The sequence below is a fragment of the Pseudophryne corroboree genome, chromosome 2 (assembly GCF_028390025.1).
Source record: "Pseudophryne corroboree isolate aPseCor3 chromosome 2, aPseCor3.hap2, whole genome shotgun sequence".
Lineage (NCBI taxonomy): Eukaryota > Metazoa > Chordata > Amphibia > Anura > Myobatrachidae > Pseudophryne > Pseudophryne corroboree.
In genome coordinates, this window is record NC_086445.1 from 51503320 (window position 1) to 51527127 (window position 23808).

Here is a 23808-nt window from a genome sequence, read left to right on the forward strand (position 1 = left end):
GGCCCCGCCCCCTTTTCGGCGGGCTTCTTCTCCCGTTTTTCTGAGACCTGGCAGGGGTTAAATACATCCATATAGCCCCCAGGGGCTATATGTGATGTATTTTTAGCCAGAATAAGGTACTATCATTGCTGCCCAGGGCGCCCCGCCCCCAGCGCCCTGCACCCTCAGTGACCGCTGCTATGAAGTGTGCTGAGGAGAATAGGCCCCGCCCCCTTTTCGGCGGGCTTCTTCTCCCGTTTTTCTGAGACCTGGCAGGGGTTAAATACATCCATATAGCCCCCAGGGGCTATATGTGATGTATTTTTAGCCAGAATAAGGTACTATCATTGCTGCCCAGGGCGCCCCCCCCCAGCGCCCTGCACCCTCAGTGACCGCTGCTATGAAGTGTGCTGACAACAATGGCGCACAGCTGCAGTGCTGTGCGCTACCTTATGAAGACTGAAGAGTCTTCTGCCGCCGTTTCTGGACCTTCACTTTTCGGCATATGCAAGGGGGGTCGGCGGCGCGGCTCCAGGACGAACCCCAGGGTGAGACCTGTGTTCCGACTCCCTCTGGAGCTAATGGTGTCCAGTAGCCTAAGAAGCCAATCCATCCTGCACGCAGGTGAGTTCACTTCTCTCCCCTAAGTCCCTCGTAGCAGTGATCCTGTTGCCAGCAGGACTCACTGAAAATAAAAAACCTAACAAACTTTTACTCTAAGCAGCTCTTTAGGAGAGCCACCTAGATTGCACCCTTCTCGGCCGGGCACAAAAATCTAACTGAGGCTTGGAGGAGGGTCATAGGGGGAGGAGCCAGTGCACACCACCTGATCCTAAAGCTTTTACTTTTGTGCCCTGTCTCCTGCGGAGCCGCTAATCCCCATGGTCCTGACGGAGTCCCCAGCATCCACTTAGGACGTCAGAGAAAAGAAGATTTTTGCCCGCGGTAGCTGTGGAAACCAGGTCCGCGAGACCCTCCCCAAATAAAACCTCACCCTTGTAAGGCAAAATATCCATATGTCTCTTTGAGTCGGCATCACCCGTCCATTGGCGGGTCCACAGGGCTCGCCTAGCAGAAATTGTCATGGCATTGGCTCTTGAACCTAACAGCCCAACATCTCTCATATATAAGGTTGCGTCTTTAATGTGACCCAAGGTCAATAAAAATAAGAATTTACTCACCGGTAATTCTATTTCTCGTAGTCCGTAGTGGATGCTGGGAACTCCGTAAGGACCATGGGGAATAGCGGGCTCCGAAGGAGGCTGGGCACTCTAGAAAGATTTATGACTACCTGGTGTGCACTGGCTCCTCCCACTATGACCCTCCTCCAAGCCTCAGTTAGGACACTGTGCCCGGACGAGCTGACATAATAAGGAAGGATTTTGAATCCCGGGTAAGACTCATACCAGCCACACCAATCACACTGTACAACTCGTGATACTATATCCAGTTTGACAGTATGAAAAACAACTGAGCCTCTCAATAGATGGCTCAACAATAACCCTTTAGTTAACAATAACTATTTACAAGTATTGCAGACAATCCGCACTTGGGATGGGCGCCCAGCATCCACTACGGACTACGAGAAATAGAATTACCGGTGAGTAAATTCTTATTTTCTCTGACGTCCTAGTGGATGCTGGGAACTCCGTAAGGACCATGGGGATTATACCAAAGCTCCCAAACGGGCGGGAGAGTGCGGATGACTCTGCAGCACCGAATGAGAGAACTCTAGGTCCTCTTCAGCCAGGGTAGGAGGGAACACATAAACCGACTGGTACACCCACGGTGTCACTAGAGCGTCCACAGCTATCGCCTGAGGGTCCCTTGACCTGGCGCAATAACTTTTTAACTTTTTGTTGAGGCGGGACGCCATCATGTCCACCTGTGGTTTTTCCCAACGGTTTACCAACATCTGGAAAACTTCTGGATGAAGTCCCCACTCTCCGGGGTGGAGGTCGTGTCTGCTGAGGAAGTCTGCTTCCCAGTTGTCCACTCCCGGAATGAACACTGCTGACAGTGCTAGTACATGATTCTCCGCCCATCTGAGAATCCTTGTGGCTTCTGCCATCGCCATCCTGCTTCTTGTGCCGCCCTGTCGATTTACATGGGCGACTGCCGTGATGTTGTCTGACTGGATCAGCACCGGCTGGTGTAGGAGCAGGGATTTTGCTTGACTTAGGGCATTGTAGATGGCCCTTAGTTCCAGAATATTTATGTGAAGGGAAGTCTCCTGACTCGACCATAGTCCTTGGAAGTTTCTTCCCTGTGTGACTGCCCCCCAGCCTCGAAGGCTGGCATCCGTGGTCACCAGGACCCAGTCCTGTATGCCGAACCTGCGGCCCTCTAGAAGATGGGCACTCTGCAGCCACCACAGTAGAGAATATATTGTAAACAAGGGAGAGAAGAGTAACTTGCGCCTTAGTTGCAGCCCTGGACCAAACTCACAAGAGCACCACTCCTTGATAACCATACATATACACACTACTCTATTTTTTGTGTATAACCACAGTAGAGACACCCTGGTTCTTGGAGACAGGGTTATTAAGCGATGCATCTGAAGATGCGATCCGGACCACTGGTCCAACAGGTCCCACTGAAAGATTCTGGCATGGAACCTGCCGAAGGGAATTGCTTCGTAAGAAGCCACCATCTTTCCCAGGACCCGCGTGCAGCGATGCACTGATACCTGTTTTGGTTTCAGGAGGTCTCTGACTAGAGATGACAACTCCCTGGCTTTCTCCTCCGGGAGAAACACTTTTTTCTGGACTGTATCCAGAATCATACCCAGGAACAGTAGCCGTGTCGTCGGAACCAGCTGTGACTTTGGGATATTCAGAATCCAGCCGTGCTGGTGCAGCACCTCCTGAGATAGTGCTACTCCCACCAACAACTGTTCCTTGGACCTCGCTTTTATTAGGAGATCGTCCAAGTATGGGATAATTAAAACTCCCTTTTTTCGAAGGAGTATCATAATTTCCGCCATAACCTTGGTAAATACCCTCGGTGCCGTGGACAGTCCAAACGGCAGCGTCTGGAATTGGTAATGGCAATCCTGTACCACAAATCTGAGGTACTCCTGGTGAGGATGGTAAATGGGGACATGCAAGTAAGCATCCTTGATGTCCAGGGATACCATGTAATCCCCCTCGTCCAGGCTTGCAATAACCGCCCTGAGCGATTCCATCTTGAACTTAAATTTTTTTATGTATGTGTTCAAGGATTTCAAATTTAAAATGGGTCTCACCGAACCGTCCGGTTTCGGTACCACAAATAGTGTGGAATAGTAACCCCGGCCTTGTTGAAGTAGGGGTACCTTGATTATCACCTGCTGGGAATACAGCTTGTGAATTGCCGCTATCACCGCCTCCCTGTCTGAGGGAGCAGTCGGCAAGGCAGATTTTAGGAACCGGTGGGGTGGAGACGCCTCGAATTCCAGTTTGTACCCCTGAGATACTATTTGAAGGATCCAGGGATCCACCTGTGAGCGAGCCCACTGATCGCTGAAATTCTTGAGGCGGCCCCCCACCGTACCTGGCTCCGCCTGTGGAGCCCCACCGTCATGCGGCGGACTTGGAAGAAGAAGCGGCGGAGGACTTTTGCTCCTGGGAACCTGCTGTTTGTTGCAGCCTTTTTCCCCTACCTCTGCCTCTGGACAGAAAGGACCCGCCTTTTCCACGCCTGTTTTTCTGGGTCCGAAAGGACTGAACCTGATAAAACGGCGCCTTCTTAGGCTGTGAGGGGACATGGGGTAAAAATGCTGACTTCCCAGACGTTGCTGTGGAAACTAGGTCCGAGAGACCATCCCCAAATAATTCCTCACCCTTATATGGCAAAACTTCCATGTGCCTTTTAGAATCTGCATCTCCTGTCCACTGGCGAGTCCATAAGCCTCTCCTAGCAGAAATGGACAATGCACTTACTTTAGATGCCAGTCGGCAGATTTCCCTCTGTGCATCTCTCATATATAAGACTGAGTCTTTGATATGGTCTATGGTTAGCAGGATCGTGTCTCTGTCTAATGTGTCAATATTTTCTGACAGTTTATCTGACCACGCAGCGGCAGCACTGCACATCCAAGCTGACGCAATAGCTGGCCTAAGTATAATGCCTGAGTGTGTATATACAGACTTCAGGATCGCCTCCTGCTTTCTATCAGCAGGTTCCTTGAGGGCGGCCGTATCCGGAGATGGTAGTGCCACCTTTTTAGACAAACGTGTGAGCGCTTTATCCACCCTAGGAGGTGTTTCCCAACGTGACCTATCCTCTGGCGGGAAAGGGAACGCCATTAGTACCTTCTTAGGAATCAACAATTTTTTATCAGGGAAAGCCCACGCTTCTTCACACACTTCATTTAATTCATCTGATGGGGGAAAAACTACAGGTAGTTTTTTCTCCCCAAACATAATACCCTTTTTAGTGGTACCTGTATTTATATCAGAAATGTGTAACACCTCTTTCATTGCCTCAATCATGCAGTGAATGGCCTTAGTGGGCATCAGGTTAGACTCATCGTCGTCGACACTGGTGTCAGTATCCGTGTCGACATCTGGGTCTGCGGTCTGAGGTAGCGGGCGTTTTAGAGCCCCTGATGACCTGTGGTCCGCCTGGACAGGCACGAGCTGAGAAGTCGGCTGTCCCACATTTGGCATGTCGTCAAATTTCTTATGTAAGGAGTCTATACGTGCACTCATTTCCTTCCATAAGCTCAACCACTCAGGTGTCTGCCCCGCAGGGGGTGACATCCCTTCTAAAGGCATCTGCTCCGTCTCCACATCATTATCCTCATCAAACATGTCGACACAGCCGTACCGACACACCGCACACACACAGGGAATGCTCCAACAGAGGACAGGACCCACAAAAGCCCTTTGGGGGGACAGAGTGAGAGTATGCCAGCACACACCAGAGCGCTATATAATGCAGGGACTGAGTTATGTCCCCTATAGCTGCTTTTTCAATATAATTGTATACTGCGCCTAAATTTAGTGCCCCCCCTCTCTTTTTTTACCCTTTTCTGTAGTGTAGACTGCAGGGGAGAGCCAGGGAGCTTCCTTCCAGCGGATCTGTGAAGGAGAAATGGCGCCAGTGTGCTGAGGGAGATAGCTCCGCCCCTTTTCTGCTGACTATTCTCCCGCTTTTTCCTATATTCTGGCAGGGGTATATTCCACATATATAGCCTCTGGGGCTATATATTGTGGTATTTTTGCCAGCCAAGGTGTTAGTATTGCTTCTCAGGGCGCCCCCCCCCCAGCGCCCTGCACCCTCAGTGACCGGAGTGTGAAGTGTGTGTGAGGAGCAATGGCGCACAGCTGCAGTGCTGTGCGCTACCTTGGTGAAGACTGATGTCTTCTGCCGCCGATTTTCCGGACCTCTTCTTGCTTCTGGCTCTGTAAGGGGGACGGCGGCGCGGCTCCGGGACCGAACACCAAGGACTGGGCCTGCGGTCGATCCCTCTGGAGCTAATGGTGTCCAGTAGCCTAAGAAGCCCAAGCTGGCTGCAAGCAGGCAGGTTCGCTTCTTCTCCCCCCTTAGTCCCTCGCTGCAGTGAGCCTGTTGCCAGCAGGTCTCACTGAAAATAAAAAACCTAATTTCTATCTTTCTTTCTAAAGGCTCAGGAGAGCCCCTAGTGTGCATCCAACCTCGGCCGGGCACAAAATCTAACTGAGGCTTGGAGGAGGGTCATAGTGGGAGGAGCCAGTGCACACCAGGTAGTCATAAATCTTTCTAGAGTGCCCAGCCTCCTTCGGAGCCCGCTATTCCCCATGGTCCTTACGGAGTTCCCAGCATCCACTAGGACGTCAGAGAAATGTTATTCCTATCTAGGGTATCAATGTCAGATGACAAGTTATCTGCCCATGCTGCTACTGCGCTACATACCCAAGCCGACGCTACTGCCAGTCTGAGCAAAGCACCCGTATGTGCATAAATTGATTTTAAGGTAGTTTCCTGTTTGCGATCAGCAGGATCCTAGGGGGCTGCCGTGTCTGGAGACGGTAGCGCCACCTTTTTGGACAAGCGTGTCAAAGCCTTGTCCACCCTGGGCGAGGATTCCCACCGTAACCTGTCCTGTGCGGGGAAAGGATACGCCGTAAGAATTCTCTTGGAAATCTGCTGTTTCTTGTCTGGAGTTTCCCAAGCCTTTTCAAATAAAGCGTTCAGCTCATGAGATGGGGGAAAGGTTACCTCAGGTTTCTTTTCCTTAAACATGCATACCCTCGTGTCAGGGACAGAGGGGTCCTCTGTGATATGTAAAACATCTTTTATTGCAATAATCATATAATGAATACTTTTGGCCACCCTTGGGTGTAACCTCGCATCATCGTAGTCGACACTGGAGTCAGAATCCGTGTCGGTATCAGTGTCTGCTACTTGGGACAGGGGACGTTTCTGAGACGCTGAAGGGCCCTGTGATACAGCCAAAGCCATGGATTGACTCCCTGTTTTTTCCCTGGACTCTGCTTTGTCCATTCTCTTATGTAATAAAGACACATTTGCATTTAAAACATTCCACATATCCAACCAATCAGGTGTCGGCGTCGCAGACGGAGACACCACAATCATCTGCTCTACCTCCTCCTTAGATGAGCCTTCCACTTCAGACATGCCGACACACACGTACCAACGCCCCCACACACTCAGGGATATATATCTATATGGAGACAGTCCCCCAATAAGGCCCTTTGGAGAGACAGAGAGAGAGAGTATGCCAGCACACACCCAGCGCCACCGGAATAAAATCGCTGGCTGGCTGTACGTATGTATGTACACATTATATATATATATATATATATATATATATATATATATATATATATATATATATATATATATATATATATATATATACATATACACATACACACATATATATATATATATATATATATATATATATACATACACACACACATACACACATACATACATACACACATACATACACATATACTCACTGCGCCAAATAAATGTGCCCCCCCCCTCTTTTTTTGCCCTCTGTACTTATGTTCAGCAGGGGAGAGTCCGGTGAGCCAGCTTCTCTGCAGCGTGCTGTGGAGAAAATGGCACTGGTTAGTGCTGTGGCATCAAGCTCCGCCCCCTCAACGGCAGGCTTCGGTCCCGCTCTAATCTTTATACTGGCGGGGGTTTCTGTAATATACTGCGTCCGCAGTATATATATATCTATGCCAGTGTCCCTAGAGGTTTATAATTGCTGCCCAGGGCACGCCCCCCCCCCCCCCCCCCCTGCACCCTGCACCCATACAGTGCCGCCAGTGTGTGAGTGAATGTGGGAGCAATGGCGCGCAGCGTTATCGTTGCGCGGTACCTCATTAAAGATCTGAAGTCTTCTACCGCCTTTGAAGTCTTCTTTCTTCTCATACACACCCGGCTTCTATCTTCCGGCTCTGTGAGGAGGACGGCGGCGCGGCTCCGGGACGAGCGGCGAGACCTGCGTTCCGACCCTCTGGAGCTAATGGTGTCCAGTAGCCTAAGAAGCAGAGCCTATCATTTAAGTAGGTCTGCTTCTCTCCCATCAGTCCCACGATGCAGGGAGCCTGTTGCCAGCAGTGCTCCCTGAAAATAAAAAACCTAACAAAAGTCTTTTTCAGAGACACGCAGTAGAGCTCCCTTGCAGCGCATCAAGTCTCCTCTGGGCACAGGATCTAACTGAGGTCTGGAGGAGGGGCATAGAGGGAGGGGCCAGTGCACACCCATCTAAAGTCTTTAGAGTGTCCATGTCTCCTGCGGAGCCTGTCTATACCCCATGGTCCTTACGGAGTCCCTAGCATCCTCTAGGACGTAAGAGAAATTACAATAAAGGGACATCAGACGGTAAATTGCTAATAACCTGTAAACCATAGGAGGATTCTGCAAATAGCGACTTTTCCCTGTACAAATCTCATCAAGTCTCATTTATAACCACCTAACTACAGACGTCCCTCTCCTATCTGGAAAGGGAAAACCTCTGCTTGGACTAGAATAGAAAGATCCTCTACACGTCATAGGTTTCAGTCACAACAAAATGACACTAAAATAATGCAGAACTCATCATTGCAATAACCTAAGGCTCACTGCTATGAATCCTAAGAATTACAAATAAATGATAGGATGAGGAAGACATCAAAAATTAAAGGAGCAACAGGAATATATGGCTTAGTGTTGCCTTGTGCAGTAGTTGTGGCTTCTCAGCAGTTAGAGCAGGGGTGGGCAATTATTTCAGCTGGGGGGCCACATAACACATTCCAACGAATATTCGAAGGCCGCACACAAAATATCCCCTCCCTCCCTGGGCGTCCTATTCCCTTACTATGCATCTAAGATGCATTTTCACAGGAAAAAAAAAACGCAAAAACAAATGATCAGCGCTACCGGGTTTACACTCCACTCAAGATGGCATATGTCACAGTACAGTGAAAATATGTAGCAGTTACTGGTGCTTTTTAGGCTGACAGTACCAACACAGGGATCCAAGTGAAATCCCCAAACAAGTGCCGCCATAGGCACGTGCCTACAGTGCATTATTACTAATATTTATTTATACAGTGCACCACACTACACTTGGAGACCAGCAAACTAACCGTCCACGCTCTGTCCCGACAGGTGCTCCGTCTCCTCACCGGCATCCATGCTGCTCGGCTCACACAGTCCCTCCTACCTGTCCCCGTTTCATCTCTCCGGTTCCGACAACGTCAATCCGACTTTAAAAAAAAAAGTTGGATTGACACTGTCTGAACCAGGGCCAAAACCGGATTTGGACCGCGGAACACGTGGACCCGCGACTAATCCGACAATCCATGCGTTTTCTGACATGTCGGGAATTCCCGACTTGTCGGAAAAAAACAGCCCCTATTGAATAGGTCGGAACCCCTTCTGACCTAAACCTGTCTGAAACTGCCGTCTTTCCGACAAGACGGCAGCTTCCGACACTAGTTGAATACACACCATTACATTGCTTTGCAGCAGTGAGCCACTTGAGAGGGCATTGGTCATTCCATTGAGGACCTTATCAACCTGCTGAGAGAACTATACAAACAAACCCAGGCAAGACAAGGCTAAGCTTTTTAGTGAAAAATGGAAACATTATCTTACCAAATACGACTATGAAATAAGGGTAAATCCTATGTTTAACTGATGGCTCTCTGACTTCCCGATTGCTTCTCTGTTTGTGATACTGCTAGAATCTGCAGGAGGCGCCGAGGTTGTTAGGCAGGGAGCAGGAGACAGCCGGCGTCCAGCTGATCAGATGTTATGCTGGCCAGATCCACACTTTGCCTCTGCCCTCCGCACCACCCAGCGCCTGACGTCGGAAAGGAAATCCCGGTCAGCAGCCCCAGTGACGTAACCGGTCTTTCCTCAGCTGCGCCGTGTCTTGGAGCTGCTGTAGCGCAATGACAAGTGGCTCAGTCAGTCAGCCGCTTGTCACTGCGCATTGGTGGGGGACAGTAGGCCAGGCAGGATCGAGATAGGGGGGCATCCAATTAGGTGCAATCCTTTTCTTGCCGAAGTCAACAGCCTGATAGTGGGATTTTTGGCCGATGGTCATTATCGTGCTATCCAATTATACGCCGCTTTTGTCGACCAAAATAGGAACTGCGATCATGCGATAACACATGGGATCCGATATAATTTCCTGATCCCACGTGTTATCACAGCTCAGACGGCTGCTTATCGCATATTATGCTTCAGGTGCCTGAGGGACCCAAAGCATAATCCCCGGTAAGTGCCATGTACCAGGGCTAATTGGATAGCCCCGACCGAATCCTTTAGCTGCAGTAAATTACCGCATCTAATTGAATACCGCCCATAGTGATACAGAGCGTGGTACAGAGATAGTAGTTAGAAATGACAGCAGTAACTACAGACCTCATACATCTAGCCTCAATACGCCATGCAGCATGATATACCTGAAGTGAGTGAGTTCCACGCAACCCTGATATAGTCTTGGGGGGGGGGAAGAGGGGGTGTTTATCCAGAAAATGTGTCCAAGACGCACCAGGAGACTGCACTAAGTAATCTATGTGACACTTGTATATCTGTGTTTGAGTCTGTATATGAAGCACAATAGAAATTGGCGTGGAAAAGAAGCAGCAGCCACTGCACTGTAGCACTCATACACTGGGGGGGACATCACCCGCAATTGCATATGCCCCATAGACTTCCAATATTTAAAACTGTGAATCAAAACGTATTAAGATTGGGAAGTGAAAAGTGTATTCTACTTCTGGGACACAAAGCGTTGCTACAAGAAAGGAATACATAGTTGCTGGATACTTATTTCCCCGAGGTCAGCCTTTAAACATTAGCAAATAAGTTGCCCACATATGGGCATCGAATTATATGAACTTTGAATATGCATTTTCTAAGTATGACAAACTAAACTCAACATCCGCCATTTGGGTGTCAGCGTGTGACTAACATTAGGAGCAACTTCATTACACAGCAATAGAAGTTTGACTATAGCTTTTATAAACGAAAACATAACGGAAATATAATATATTGGTACACAGCAATAGACATATTGATGTTCAGCTTAAGCGTGGCAGAAACCGGAAGACATTGGAGGCCCACCACGCTGACTGGACAATGTGCTGTAATAGTTACTGGTAAAAAAACAAAACTGTAGCAATATTGAAAAATTAGGAAAATTGTTTCACTTCCTGTTATTTGTACACAATAAAAAGTGAAAAACCAGCAAACAAGGCCACCGAGGAGACCCCTCACTCAGCAAGGCCACCGAGGAGACCCCTCACTCAGCAAGGCCACCGAGGAGACCCCTCACTCAGCAAGGCCACCGAGGAGACCCCTCACTCAGCAAGGCCACCGAGGAGACCCCTCACTCAGCAAGGCCACCGAGGAGACCCCTAACTCAGCAAGGCCACCGAGGAGACCCTCACTCAGCAAGGCCACCGAGGAGACAATCACTCAGCAAGGCCACCGAGGAGACAATCACTCAGCAAGGCCACCGAGGAGACCCTCACTCAGCAAGGCCACCGAGGAGACCCTCACTCAGCAAGGCCACCGAGGAGACCCTCACTCAGCAAGGCCACCGAGGAGACCCTCACTCAGCAAGGCCACCGAGGAGACCCTCACTCACAGGCTGGGTGGCCATAACTCAGCCAGAGGTTACAAGTCCAGACATAGTCACCTCAGTGCTTACTTATCTAGGGATCAACCTCTACATATTCCCTATCACCATTACCAATGGAGGCCTCAGACTGGGAGCTAGAGTGGGCCGGTCTTCTACTCTCAGTGGTGGGAGCAAAGAGGTGAAGGGTCCACTACATTGCTGGAGTATGGCGCTTGGTGGAACAGGATCAATCAGAGACAGTATGGAATGATATGAAGTGGATCAGCTACAGATGTTATATATGGCAGATGAATCAATCAGATGGCATGGTTGGTTGGGGGGCACATGATCAAAGGATGGAAGACACGAGTCATGGCAGAGGGGACGTTCAGAGCTTGATAAGATGTTGGTGGGGGTGGCACAGTCAGGAATAGAAGATTGTTGGAGGAAGGATGGTCATGGAAGGAACATCAGCTGTGATAGGGAGGGATGAGGTATCAGGAAGCTTATAAGAGGCATGGTCTAGGATGGAGAGCTAGGGACATCACTTATCGGAAGGAGGAAGCCATCTATCAGGGATGGTGTGCCCATCAGGATGAGACGGTTGCTGGAGGATATCATTGATGGAGTGCTAAGGGTATTAATATAAAATTGTTGCAGGGAAGCACATTCAGGGATTCGGGGAGGGGTAGTCAGGAAAAGATAGTTGTTAGTGATGAGGGGGCATCAGGAAGACAAGGTTGTCAGAGGGATGCACGGCCAGAGATTTGAGGGCCATTCAGAAGAGAAGGGCGACTGATTAATGAATGGTCATGGATGGAGGTGTTTCGAGTCACCAGGAAGAGAAGATCCGTAATCAATGAGCAGATGAAATCAGAAGAAGTTGGTCAGATGGAGGTATGGTCAGCGATGAGGGGGGATACAGGAAAGGGAAGGTAGTCGGAGGGGGTCAAGGGTAGGGGGTATAGGGAAGACAAGTTTGTTTGAGGCAGTGACAGTCAGGAATAGAAGGTGGGTGTATAGGAAAGATAAGGTTGTCAAAGGGAGTCATGATCAGGGATGGGGGGGTATAGGGAAGACGACGTTGTCAGAGTGAGTCAGAGATGAGGTGAATAGGGAAGATAAAGTTGTGATAGGGAGTCACAATCAGGGATAGAGGGATAAGGGTTACAAGGAAGATGAAGTTGTCAGAGGGAGTCACGATCGGGGATGGGGGTATAGGGAAGATAAGGTTGTCAGAGAGGAGGTGAATATGGAAGATAAAGTTGTCAGAGGGAGTCATAATCAGGGATCAAGGATTAATTGAATATAGGGCAGATGAAGTTGTCAGAGGGAGTCAGGGGTAGTGATAAAGAGATGGGGGTATAGGGAAGAGGAAGATGTCAGATGGAATCATGGATAAAGGGATAGAAAGATGGGAAGTATAGGGAATATGAAGTTGTCAGAGGAAGTCACGGATACAGGGATGGGGGGGTATAGGGAAGAGGAAGTTGTCTGAGGAAGTCACGGTCAGTGATATAGGGATGGGGGGGTATAGGGAAGATGAAGTTGTCAGAGGGAGTCATGGTCAGGGATAAAGGGTGTATAGAGGGATAGGGAAGAGGAAGTTTTCAGTGGGATGCAGGGATAGAGTGATAAGGCAATGGGGAGGTATAGGGAAGATGAAGTTGTCAGATGGAGTCACGGTCAGGGATCGAGGGATGGGGGATGTATAGGGGGATAGGGAAGAGGAAGTGGTCAGTGGGATGCAGGAATAGAGGGATAAGGGGATGGGGAGGTATAGGGAAGATGAAGTTGTCAGAGGGAGTCACGGTCAGGGATAGAGGGATGGGGGACGTATAGAGGGATAGGGAAGATGAAGTTGTCAGATGGAGTCACGGTCAGGGATCGAGGGATGGGGGATGTATAGGGGGATAGGGAAGAGGAAGTTGTCAGTGGGATGCAGGAATAGAGGGATAAGGGGATGGGGAGGTATAGGGAAGATGAAGTTGTCAGATGGAGTCACGGTCAGGGATAGAGGGATGGGGGATGTATAGGGGGATAGGGAAGAGGAAGTTGTGAGTGGGATGCAGGAATAGAGGGATAAGGGGATGGGGAGGTATAGGGAAGATGAAGTTGTCAGAGGGAGTCACGGTCAGGGATGGGGGTGTATAGGGAAGAGGTCAGTGGGATGCAGGGATAGGAGGATGGGGAGGGGGTCACTATGGCGGCCAGATCCCCTCCTGTGTCAGTGAGTACATCCCCCTACGAGACGGCCGGCTCCCCGTACCCCCCGCTCAGCGTGTCTCCCTCCCCTCTTCCCCATAACAAGCCGCCCCGGCCCCGCTGCTCCTCCCCCTCCATCCTCCCCCTCACCTGCTCCGCTCTCCTCCAGCGCCTCTTCCAGCTCCGGGAACGTCAGCTCGGGCAGGTCCAGCGCAGCGCCGTACCGCTCCAGGAAGGAGCACACCACGGCGAAGTCCGGCCACGCTCCAGCCGGGCTGGGGACCACCGCCGGGGCGACCACCGAGGGCGCCGGAGCCTCCGCACCATCCTCCGCCATCTTGGAGCTCGAGGAGGGCGGGAGCTGCGTGTGGTAGGGGGAGGGATGGGGGATGCGCGCACCCCCCGGGCCTCCGGCGCGAGCTCGCGGTCAGTCAGGCGGCTACGCGCACAGGGGGGTGTCGCGACTGGTCCCGGGGGCAGAGAGAGCGTGATGCGGCCCCCACCAGGTGAGTTACACCTCCTCCTCCGCCTCCTGAGCAGAGCCCATATCCCACAATGCACCCGGAGAGGGACCGCTCTAGTCACCTCCCCTTCCTCTCCCTGGCCACGCCCCCTAGCATCACCGCACGCAGGAGGCGGAGTCTGAGCGCCGAGCACAACAAAGAGACTCGCGTTACTTTATTTTTTTTTTCTTCTCAATGAACTTTATTGGTTCCCCTGCCTGACAAATAACATGTATTATTTATCTGCTTTCGGGTGATGCGTAGCCGTCGGCTAACGGCCGACCCCGTGTCTGCCTGTCTCCGTGGGAGCCAGTCACGGCGACATTCCGCGAGTATGCTGCTGCTGCGAATCGCGCGTCCAGTCAGCCAGCCAGTGTCAGTGATAAATTTGAAGCGCGCTCCACTCCCGCCTCCCATCCGCTGTCTCTGGGGGCGGGACCAGGATCCTGCTAGCCAATAGGAAGAGCAGGGGATGGGGTATAAATACCAGTGTCGGGGCACCCATGACGTAGATGAGCTGTGGGTGGTGGAGGCTAAGGTGAGAGTGCTGGGGGAGCGGGGCGGGTGTTTATCAGTGGGGAGGGTGACTGACCGGTGTTATCCCATAGACCCAGAGCTGGTACATACCCCAGTCACCTGGCATGGGTACCCCAAAGCATCAGCAGCCCTTATGCCTTGTGAGTGTGGAGTCATTAGTCCACTTGTGGCTCCTCCAGCTGCTGTCCTGTGTGCTGAGACTTGTAGTTCGACAGTGGATAGAGTGCCTTCATTAATTTCTCCTTCATATAAGGCAGCTTCCATCTGTCACCTATTTATATACCCTGTGTAATGTAATATACTGGCACCCAGTGACAGCCTGATACACTTAGGGGGGTGTATCAGATGACCCTATAACCTTTAGATGGGCCAAACATTGGAACTCCATAGTAGTTTAAATTAATCCATTATAGAGGAGTTTTTTGCAAACTCCAACATTACAGTTCAGGTTTTAAGGATATCCATGCTTGTGCTGAGGTCATAAAGTTAGTATCTCAGTCAACTTGACTTAACCATTTGGCCTCAAGCCTGGATATCCTTAAAACCTGGACTGTAATGGTGGAGTTTGGAAAACTGCATTATAGGGGTGACTATCTATAAGGAGATATCAGCAGGTGTTTTATTTAAGTAACCATTACAAGCTATAGCTCAGGTATGGTGAGACACTGGAATGCAAGTGAGGCCTCAGAAGGGGGGGGCTGCCTGTTGCCCATCGCTGCTGTGAATAAATGTCATTCCTCTGCTACAAATGCCTCTCCCTGGTCACATAAACATTGTACAAAGGTTACGCTGCGCAGCGACAAGTAGTGGTGATGTATTATGCAGGGTTCTGTTTGTGGGAGACGCATATGGCTTGTGTATGTCTATAGGCTACAAATGCCTCTCCACAACCTCCTAAGCTTTCTATAGCACTGGCAAGTGATGCAGGCCAAGCCTCGGGTGATGTCTGTGCCTGAAGCAGCCACAGGCATAGGATACTGGGCTAGATGCTTCTTGTTTTATCTTCTTGTAATAACATTTTATAAAGGTATTGACAAGAAGTAAAACCTCCAAGTTAATGTGACGCGAGCAGTGAGCCAGTGGAGAAGCTGCCCATGGCAGGATGGCCGGGCAATTTGTCCAAAGACGCAGACCCTGGCCTCCCCGCTCAGTCTGAAGCAATGTGAATACTGACGGAGATGCAGCCTCTTACAGCACCTGCTATATCCTGGGATTTTGCACGGGAGCGCGCAAAATCCTGGGATTGCAGGCGGTGTAAAAGGGTCCTCTAAACCCTGAGTCTATCCAACCCGGCTTGTGCGCAGGGTTAGACACTGGTAACACCTGGGGTAGGAGGCGGTGGAAATGGGTAAGCTGGGTCATCCGACCTGGTGCCCATTTACAGCGTGGCAGACCCATCGAACCGCAGTGTCCGGGGGTTGGTCAGGAGGCGGGTGACACGGTGCATGCTGTCTATGCACACCGCATCGCTGTATCGGGTGCCCGGCAGCGCTGGAGGCTGGGGGCTTCCCCCAGTGTGACACAAGGGAGTCCCAATCTGCCAGGTTTCCTGGCGCTGGGAGATGACGTCATCTCTAAGCGCTGGCCCCAAAGATACTGCACCCTCGTGCAGTATAAAATGGGGAGTCTCTGGTCTTACCCGTCTTGTAAGTGTTCCAAATCCTGGTTCAGACTCGGGATTTTGGTGTAAAAGCAGTATTATACCCCTTTCCCACAGAAACTGAAGTTTCCGGGTGAAGCAGCTCTACCCGGTAATTTCATGAAAAACACTGGTCCTCTTTCTGTGTGACAGGGTCAACCCCTGTTGAGATTCCCGGGACTTTGACCCTGGAATTTACCAGGTTTGGAGACCCGGCAGTTTCAACCCAGGATGGCCCCGTTCACACAGATGAAGTACCAGTGTTGATCTACCATGTAAAGCCTCTGGTGTGTTTCCCAATCGGTACTGACCACTGTAGCAGAGGGTCACAGATGCTGTTCTAGAAAAACACATTTCAATGTGTAATTGCCACTGACAGCTGTAGCGCTGGGTGAACTATTGGCCTGTCGCTCACGCCAGCATTAAATAACATGTAGACTTCTACCAGCACCAAAATGATATCCGGACTCTGCATCGACACCCATTGGTCGACAGTAAATAGGTCGACACAACCATTAGGTCGACATGCAAAAAGGTTGACATGAGTTTGTCTCAATTTTTTTTTTTTACTTTTTCATACTTTACGATCCACGTGGACTACGATTTGGGAATATTAATCTGTGCCGAAGCATGGCGAGCGAAGCGAGGGGACGTGGTGCACTAATTGGGGTTTCCGGTCATTTTACTAAGCAAACGACACAAAAAGAACCCATGAAAAAGTAATGTCGACCTATTTCTAGACATTGTCAGCCCTGAGTCCCATGCCCCACCAAATCAATGTTATGGAGCGATGGCCTCCAGTACAAACCACAATGGAGAGTAACAGGCAGACCATTAGAAAGACAAGGGGTCATGTAGAGTAGGACAGACTGGGAAATTGGTGCCTTGTGTTGCAGAGCCGTCCGCATTGCTAGGGTAGCGCGTGTGCCAGGCTTACTGCTGGAGTGCACGGCGGTAATTGCACAAAAATAAGAATTTACTTACCGATAATTCTATTTCTCGGAGTCCGTAGTGGATGCTGGGGTTCCTGAAAGGACCATGGGGAATAGCGGCTCCGCAGGAGACAGGGCACAAAAGTAAAGCTTTTACAGGTCAGGTGGTGTGTACTGGCTCCTCCCCCTATGACCCTCCTCCAGACTCCAGTTAGGTACTGTGCCCGGACGAGCGTACACAATAAGGGAGGATTTTGAATCCCGGGTAAGACTCATACCAGCCACACCAATCACACCGTACAACTTGTGATCTAAACCCAGTTAACAGTATGATAACAGAGGAGCCTCTGAAAGATGGCTTCCTAAACAATAACCCGAATTAGTTAACAATAACTATGTACAAGTATTGCAGATAATCCGCACTTGGGATGGGCGCCCAGCATCCACTACGGACTCCGAGAAATAGAATTATCGGTAAGTAAATTCTTATTTTCTCTATCGTCCTAAGTGGATGCTGGGGTTCCTGAAAGGACCATGGGGATTATACCAAAGCTCCCAAACGGGCGGGAGAGTGCGGATGACTCTGCAGCACCGAATGAGAGAACTCCAGGTCCTCCTTTGCCAGGGTATCAAATTTGTAAAAATTTACAAACGTGTTCTCCCCTGACCACGTAGCTGCTCGGCAGAGTTGTAATGCCGAGACCCCTCGGGCAGCCGCCCAAGATGAGCCCACCTTCCTTGCGGAATGGGCCTTAACAGATTTAGGCTGTGGCAGGCCTGCCACAGAATGTACAAGTTGAATTTTGTTACAATCCAACGAGCAATCGACTGCTTAGAAGCAGGTGCACCCAACTTGTTGGGTGCATACAGTATAAACAGCGAGTCAGATTTTCTGACTCCAGCCGTCCTTTAAATGTATATTTTTAAGGCTCTGACAACGTCCAACAACTTGGAGTCCTTCAAGTCGTCTGTAGCCGCAGGCACTACAATAGGCTGGTTCAGGTGAAACGCTGATACCACCTTAGGGAGAAAATGCGGACGCGTCCGCAGCTCTGCCCTATGTCGAATGGAAAATTAAATAAGGGCTTTTATAAAACAAAGCCGCCAGTTCAGATACTCTCCCGGCCGAAGCCAGGGCCAGTAACATAGTCACTTTCCATGTGAGATATTTCAAATCCACATTCTTTAGTGGTTCAAACCAATTGGATTTGAGGAAATCTAAAACTACATTTAGATCCCACGGTGCCACCTTAGGCACCACAGGAGGCTGTATATGCAGTACTCCTTTGATAAAAATCTGGACCTCAGGGACTGAGGCCAATTCTTTTTGGAAGAATATTGATAGGGCCGAAATTTGAACCTTAATAGATCCCAATTTGAGACCCATAGACAATCCTGATTGCAGGAAATGTAGGAAAACGACCCAGTTGAAATTCCTCCATCGGAGCACTCCGCTGCTCGCACCACGCAACATATTTTCGCCAAATACGGCGATAATGCTTCGCGGTGACTTCCTTCCTTGCCTTTATCAAGGTAGGAATGACTTCTTCTGGAATGCCTTTTCCTTTTAGGATCTGGCATTCAAACGCCATGCCGTCAAACGCAGCCGCGGTAAGTCTTGAAAAAGACAAGGACCCTGCTGAAGCAGGTCCCTTCTCAGAAGTAGAGGCCACGGATCGTCCGTGACCATCTCTTGAAGTTCCGGGTACCAAGTCCTTCTTGGCCAATCCGGAGCCACTAGTCTTACTCCTCTTTGCCGTATAATCCTCAATACCTTTGGTATGAGAGGCAGAGGAGGAAACACATATACCGACTGGTACACCCAAGGTGTTACCAGCGCGTCCACAGCTATTGCCTGCGGATCTCTTGACCTGGCGCAATACCTGTCCAGTGTTTTGTTGAGGCGAGACGCCATCATGTCCACCATTGGTTTTACCCAACGGTTTAATAGCATGTGGAAAACTTCTGGATGAAGTCCCCACTCTCCCGGGTGAAGGTCGTGTCCGCTGAGGAAGTCTGCTTCCCAGTTGTCCACGCCCGGGATGAATACTGCTGACAGTGCTATCACGTGATTCTCCGCCCAGCGAAGGATCCTGGCAGCTTCTGCCATTGCCCTCCTGCTTCTTGTGCCGCCCTGTCTGTTTACATGGGCGACTGCCGTGATGTTGTCCGACTGGATCAACACCGGTCTTAATTGAAGCAGAGGTTCCGCCTGGCTTAGAGCATTGTAGATTGCTCTTAGTTCCAGAATGCTTATGTGAAGAGACTTTTTCAGGCTCGACCACACTCCCTGGAAATTTCTTCCCTGTGTGACTGCTCCCCAGCCTCTCAGGCTGGCATCCGTGGTCACCAGGATCCAATCCTGCATGCCGAATCTGCGGCCCTCCAATAGATGAGCCTCCTGCAACCACCACAGAAGGGATACCCTTGTCCTCAGCGACAGGGTTATCCGCAGGTGCATCTGAAGATGCGACCCTGACCATTTGTCCAACAGATCCCTTTGCATGGAATCTGCCGAAAGGGATTGCTTCGTAAGAAGCTACCATTTTTTCCCAGGACTCTTGTGCATTGATGTACAGACACCTTTCCTGGTTTTAGGAGGTTCCTGACCAGGTCAGATAACTCCTTGGCTTTTTCTTCGGGAAGAAAAACCTTTTTCTGAACTGTGTCCAGAATCATCCCCAGGAACAGCAGACGAGTTGTCGGCATTAATTGGGATTTTGGAATATTCAGAATCCATCCGTGCTGCTTTAGCACCTCTTGAGATAGTGCTAAACCCATCTCTAGCTGTTCTCTGGACCTTGCCCTTATTAGGAGATCGTCCAAGTATGGGATAATTAATACGCCTTTTCTTCGAAGAAGAAATATTATCTCGGCCATTACCTTTGTAAAGACCCGAGGTGCCGTGGACAAACCAAACGGCAGCGTCTGAAACTGATAGTGACAGTTTTGTACAACGAACCTGAGGTACCCCTGGTGTGAGGGGTAATTGGAACGTGGAGATACGCATCCTTGATGTCCAAGGATACCATAAAGTCCCCTTCTTCCAGGTTCGCTATCACTGCTCTGAGTGACTCCATCTTGAACTTGAACTTCTTTATGTACAGGTTCAAGGACTTCAGATTTAGAATAGGCCTTACCGAGCCATCCGGCTTCGGTACCACAAAGAGTGGAATAATACCCCTTCCCTTGTTGTAGAAGAGGTACCTTGACTATCACCTGCTGAGAATACAGCTTGTGAATGGCTTCCAAAACCGTCTCCCTTTCTGAGGGGGACGTTGGTAAAGCAGACTTCAGGAAACGGCGAGGTGGCTCTGTCTCTAATTTCAACCTGTACCCCTGAGATATTATCTGCAGGATCCAGGGATTTACCTGCGAGTGAGCCCACTGCGCGCTGTAATTCTTGAGACGACCGCCTACCGCCCCCGAGTCCGCTTGCGAAGCCCCAGCGTCATGCTGAGGCTTTTGTAGAAGCCGGGGAGGGCTTCTGTTCCTGGGAAGGAGCTGCCTGTTGCTGTCTCTTCCCTCGTCCTCTGCCTCGTGGCAGATATGAATAGCCCTTTGCTCTCTTATTTTTAAAGGAACGAAAGGGCTGCGGTTGAAAGGTCGGTGCCTTTTTCTGTTGGGGAGTGACTTGAGGTAGAAAGGTGGATTTCCCGGCCGTAGCCGTGGCCACCAAATCCGATAGACCGACCCCAAATAACTCCTCTACGCATCGCCTGTCCACTGTCGTGTCCATAAAGCTCTTCTGGCCGAAATGGACATAGCACTCACCCGTGATGCCAGTGTGCAGATATCTCTCTGTGCATCACGCATATAAAGAAATGCATCCTTTATTTGTTCTAACGACAGTAAAATATTGTCCCTGTCCAGGGTATCAATATTTTCGATCAGGGACTCTGACCAAACTACCCCAGCACTGCACATCCAGGCAGTCGCAATAGCTGGTCGTAGTATAACACCTGCATGTGTGTATATACCTTTTTGGATATTTTCCATCCTCCTATCTGATGGATCTTTAAGTGCGGCCGTCTCAGGAGAGGGTAACGCCACTTGTTTTGATAAGCGTGTTAGCGCTTTGTCCACCCTAGGAGGTGTTTCCCAGCGCTCCCTAACCTCTGGCGGGAAAGGGTATAAAGCCAATAACTTCTTTGAAATTAGCAGTTTTTTTATCGGGGCACCCCACGCTTCATCACACACGTCATTTAATTCTTCTGATTCGGTAAAAACTACTGGTAGTTTTTTCCCACCCCACATAATACCCTGTTTAGTGGTACCTGTAGTATCAGCTAAATGTAACATCTCCTTTATTGCCAAAATCATATAACGTGTGGCCCTACTGGAAAATACGGTTGATTCGTCACCTTCACCACCGGAATCAGTGCCTGTGTCTGGGTCTGTGTCGACCGACTGAGGCAAGGGGCGTTTTACAGCCCCTGACGGTGTTTGAGGCGCCTGGACAGGCACTAATTGAGTGTCCGGCCGCCTCATGTCGGCAAACGACTGCTTAAGCGAGTTGACGCTATCCCGTAATTCCACAAATAAAGGCATCCATTCTGGTGTCGACCCCCTAGGAGGTGACATCCTCATATTTGGCAATTGCTCCGCCTCCACACCAATAACGTCCTCATACATGTCGACACATACGTACCGACACACAGCAGACACACAGGGAATGCTCTATACGAAGACAGGACCCACTAGCCCTTTGGGGAGACAGAGGGAGAGTCTGCCAGCACACACCAAAAAGCGCTATATATGACAGGGATAGCCTTATGATTAAGTGCTCCCTTATAGCTGCTTTTATATTAATATATTGCCATTTATTTTGCCCCCCCTCTCTGTTATACCCTGTTTCTGTAGTGCAGTGCAGGGGAGAGACCTGGGAGCCTTCCTGACCAGCGGAGCTGTGACAGAAAATGGCGCCGTGTGCTGAGGAGATAGGCCCCGCCCCTTTTTCGGCGGGCTCGTCTCCCGCTATTTAGTACATTTAGGCAGGGGTAAATATCTCCATATAGCCTCTGGGGCTATATGTGAGGTATTTTTAGCCTTTTTAAAGGTTTTCATTTGCCTCCCAGGGCGCCCCCCCCCCAGCGCCCTGCACCCTCAGTGACTGCCGTGTGAAGTGTGCTGAGAGGAAAATGGCGCACAGCTGCAGTGCTGTGCGCTACCTTAAGAAGACTGCAGGAGTCTTCAGCCGCCGATTCTGGACCTCTTGCTTCAGCATCTGTGAGGGGGCCGGCGGCGTGGCTCCGGTGACCATCCAGGCTGTACCTGTGATCGTCCCTCTGGAGCTTCATGTCCAGTAGCCAAGAAGCCAATCCATCCTGCACGCAGGTGAGTTCACTTCTTCTCCCCTCTGTCCCTCGTTGCAGTGATCCTGTTGCCAGCAGGAATCACTGTAAAATAAAAAACCTAAGCTAAACTCTCTAAGCAGCTCTTTATGAGAGCCACCTAGAATTGCACCCTTCTCGGCCGGGCACAAAAATCTAACTGGAGTCTGGAGGAGGGTCATAGGGGGAGGAGCCAGTACACACCACCTGACCTGTAAAAGCTTTACTTTTGTGCCCTGTCTCCTGCGGAGCCGCTATTCCCCATGGTCCTTTCAGGAACCCCAGCATCCACTTAGGACGATAGAGAAATAGACTATTTGGACAAGGTAAAGTTGCAATTAAAGCCAGGTGCAAACACAAAATAAACATACCAATTAAGTAAAAAAACATATACACATCAGTTGTATTTTGCTTTAAAATATAAATAGGAATCTGCTATCCTGCTGCAAACTGACTACACGTATCAGTGTAATGATGCAGATAGACTGAAGCTGCCACACTCACCGCGCTGATCACAAGCAACTGCAAGTTGTACTCTATCATATTGTGCACCAGCATTCCAGCACACGTTGGTGATCCAGCTCATGACATTCCTGTGGTCCCATGCTTACAGCCCTCTGCAACGTCCATTCTGCCCTTCTAAGGGTAACAAGTACAGGGACATCAAATATGTGCAAGTTGTAAAATAAAACAGGGTATGTTATGGGGTTGTTCCGTTAAAGCTGATAAAGTAATTAAAATAAATACTTGCTTCACTATGATTTCTTTGTCAGGAGTAGTTAGTTATGATGACAACATTAAATGGTGACATCATCTTGTGAGCTCCAACCCCTGGTACTGAAAAGGTTACAGTGTGCGGGTTCTTGTGCTCACATACATTGTTTGTGAATGGAGACAAACTGCTAGATTGTTGACTTATAAAATAAAAGGTGTCGTGTTTTAGCCCAATTATCACAAATTGCAGTTGCCTGATTATACTTTGGAAGTAGCAATACAGGGGGACGTAGGAGCAATGCAGGGCCCTGTGCGGGGGGATTTAGGAGCAATGCAGGGCCCTGTGCGGGGGGATGTAGGAGCAATGCAGGGTTCTGTGCGGGGGGATGTAGGAGCAATGCAGGGCCCTGTGCGGGGGGGTTTAGGAGCAATGCAGGGCCCTGTGCGGGGGGATGTAGGAGCAATGCAGGGCCCTGTGCGGGGGGATGTAGGAGCAATGCAGGGCCCTGTGCGGGGGGGTGTAGGAGCAATGCAGGGCCCTGTGCGGGGGGGTTTAGGAGCAATGCAGGGCCCTGTGCGGGGGGATGTAGGAGCAATGCAGGGCCCTGTGCAAGAGGATGTAGGAGCAATGCTGGACCCTGTGCGGGGGGATGTAGGAGCAATGCTGGACCCTGTGCGGGGGGATGTAAGAGCAATGCAGGGCCTTGTGCGGGGGGATGTAGGAGCAATGCAGGGCCCTGTGCGGGGGGATGTAGGAGCAATGCAGGGCCCTGTGCGGGGGGATGTAGGAGCAATGCAGGGCCCTGTGTAAGGGGATGTAGGAGCAATGCAGGGCCCTGTGTAAGGGGATGTAGGAGCAATGCAGGGCCCTGTGCGGGGGGGGGGGGGGGGATGTAGA

The 23808-nt window shown here is 50.2% G+C and overlaps 2 protein-coding genes across 6 annotated transcripts in view; one reads left to right on the plus strand and one right to left on the minus strand.

The window, feature by feature from the left end:
- RSF1 (remodeling and spacing factor 1) overlaps window positions 1–13601 on the minus strand; it is a 91726-nt gene extending 78125 nt beyond the window's left edge. For all 3 annotated transcript variants that reach the window (XM_063951293.1, XM_063951294.1, XM_063951290.1), the window contains exon 1: window positions 13403–13601. In XM_063951293.1, coding sequence (XP_063807363.1) covers window positions 13403–13589 — 187 coding nt within the window. In that variant the 5' untranslated portion in view covers window positions 13590–13601. The remainder of the gene's footprint in view (window positions 1–13402) is intronic.
- Window positions 13602–13668: 67 nt separating this feature from the next.
- The window catches only part of AAMDC (adipogenesis associated Mth938 domain containing), a 44699-nt gene continuing 34559 nt past the window's right edge, over window positions 13669–23808 (plus strand). Inside the window, exon 1 of one of the 3 annotated variants that reach the window (XM_063951298.1) lies at window positions 13669–13758. Coding sequence is in view for 1 of the 3 variants with exons in the window: in XM_063951299.1 (XP_063807369.1) it covers window positions 14228–14293 (66 nt within the window). In the remaining 2 variants the exon portion in view is untranslated. Of the gene's footprint in view, window positions 13759–14193; window positions 14294–23808 lie in introns of those variants that run through there. The other 2 variants (XM_063951299.1, XM_063951297.1) reach the window with 2 other exon arrangements.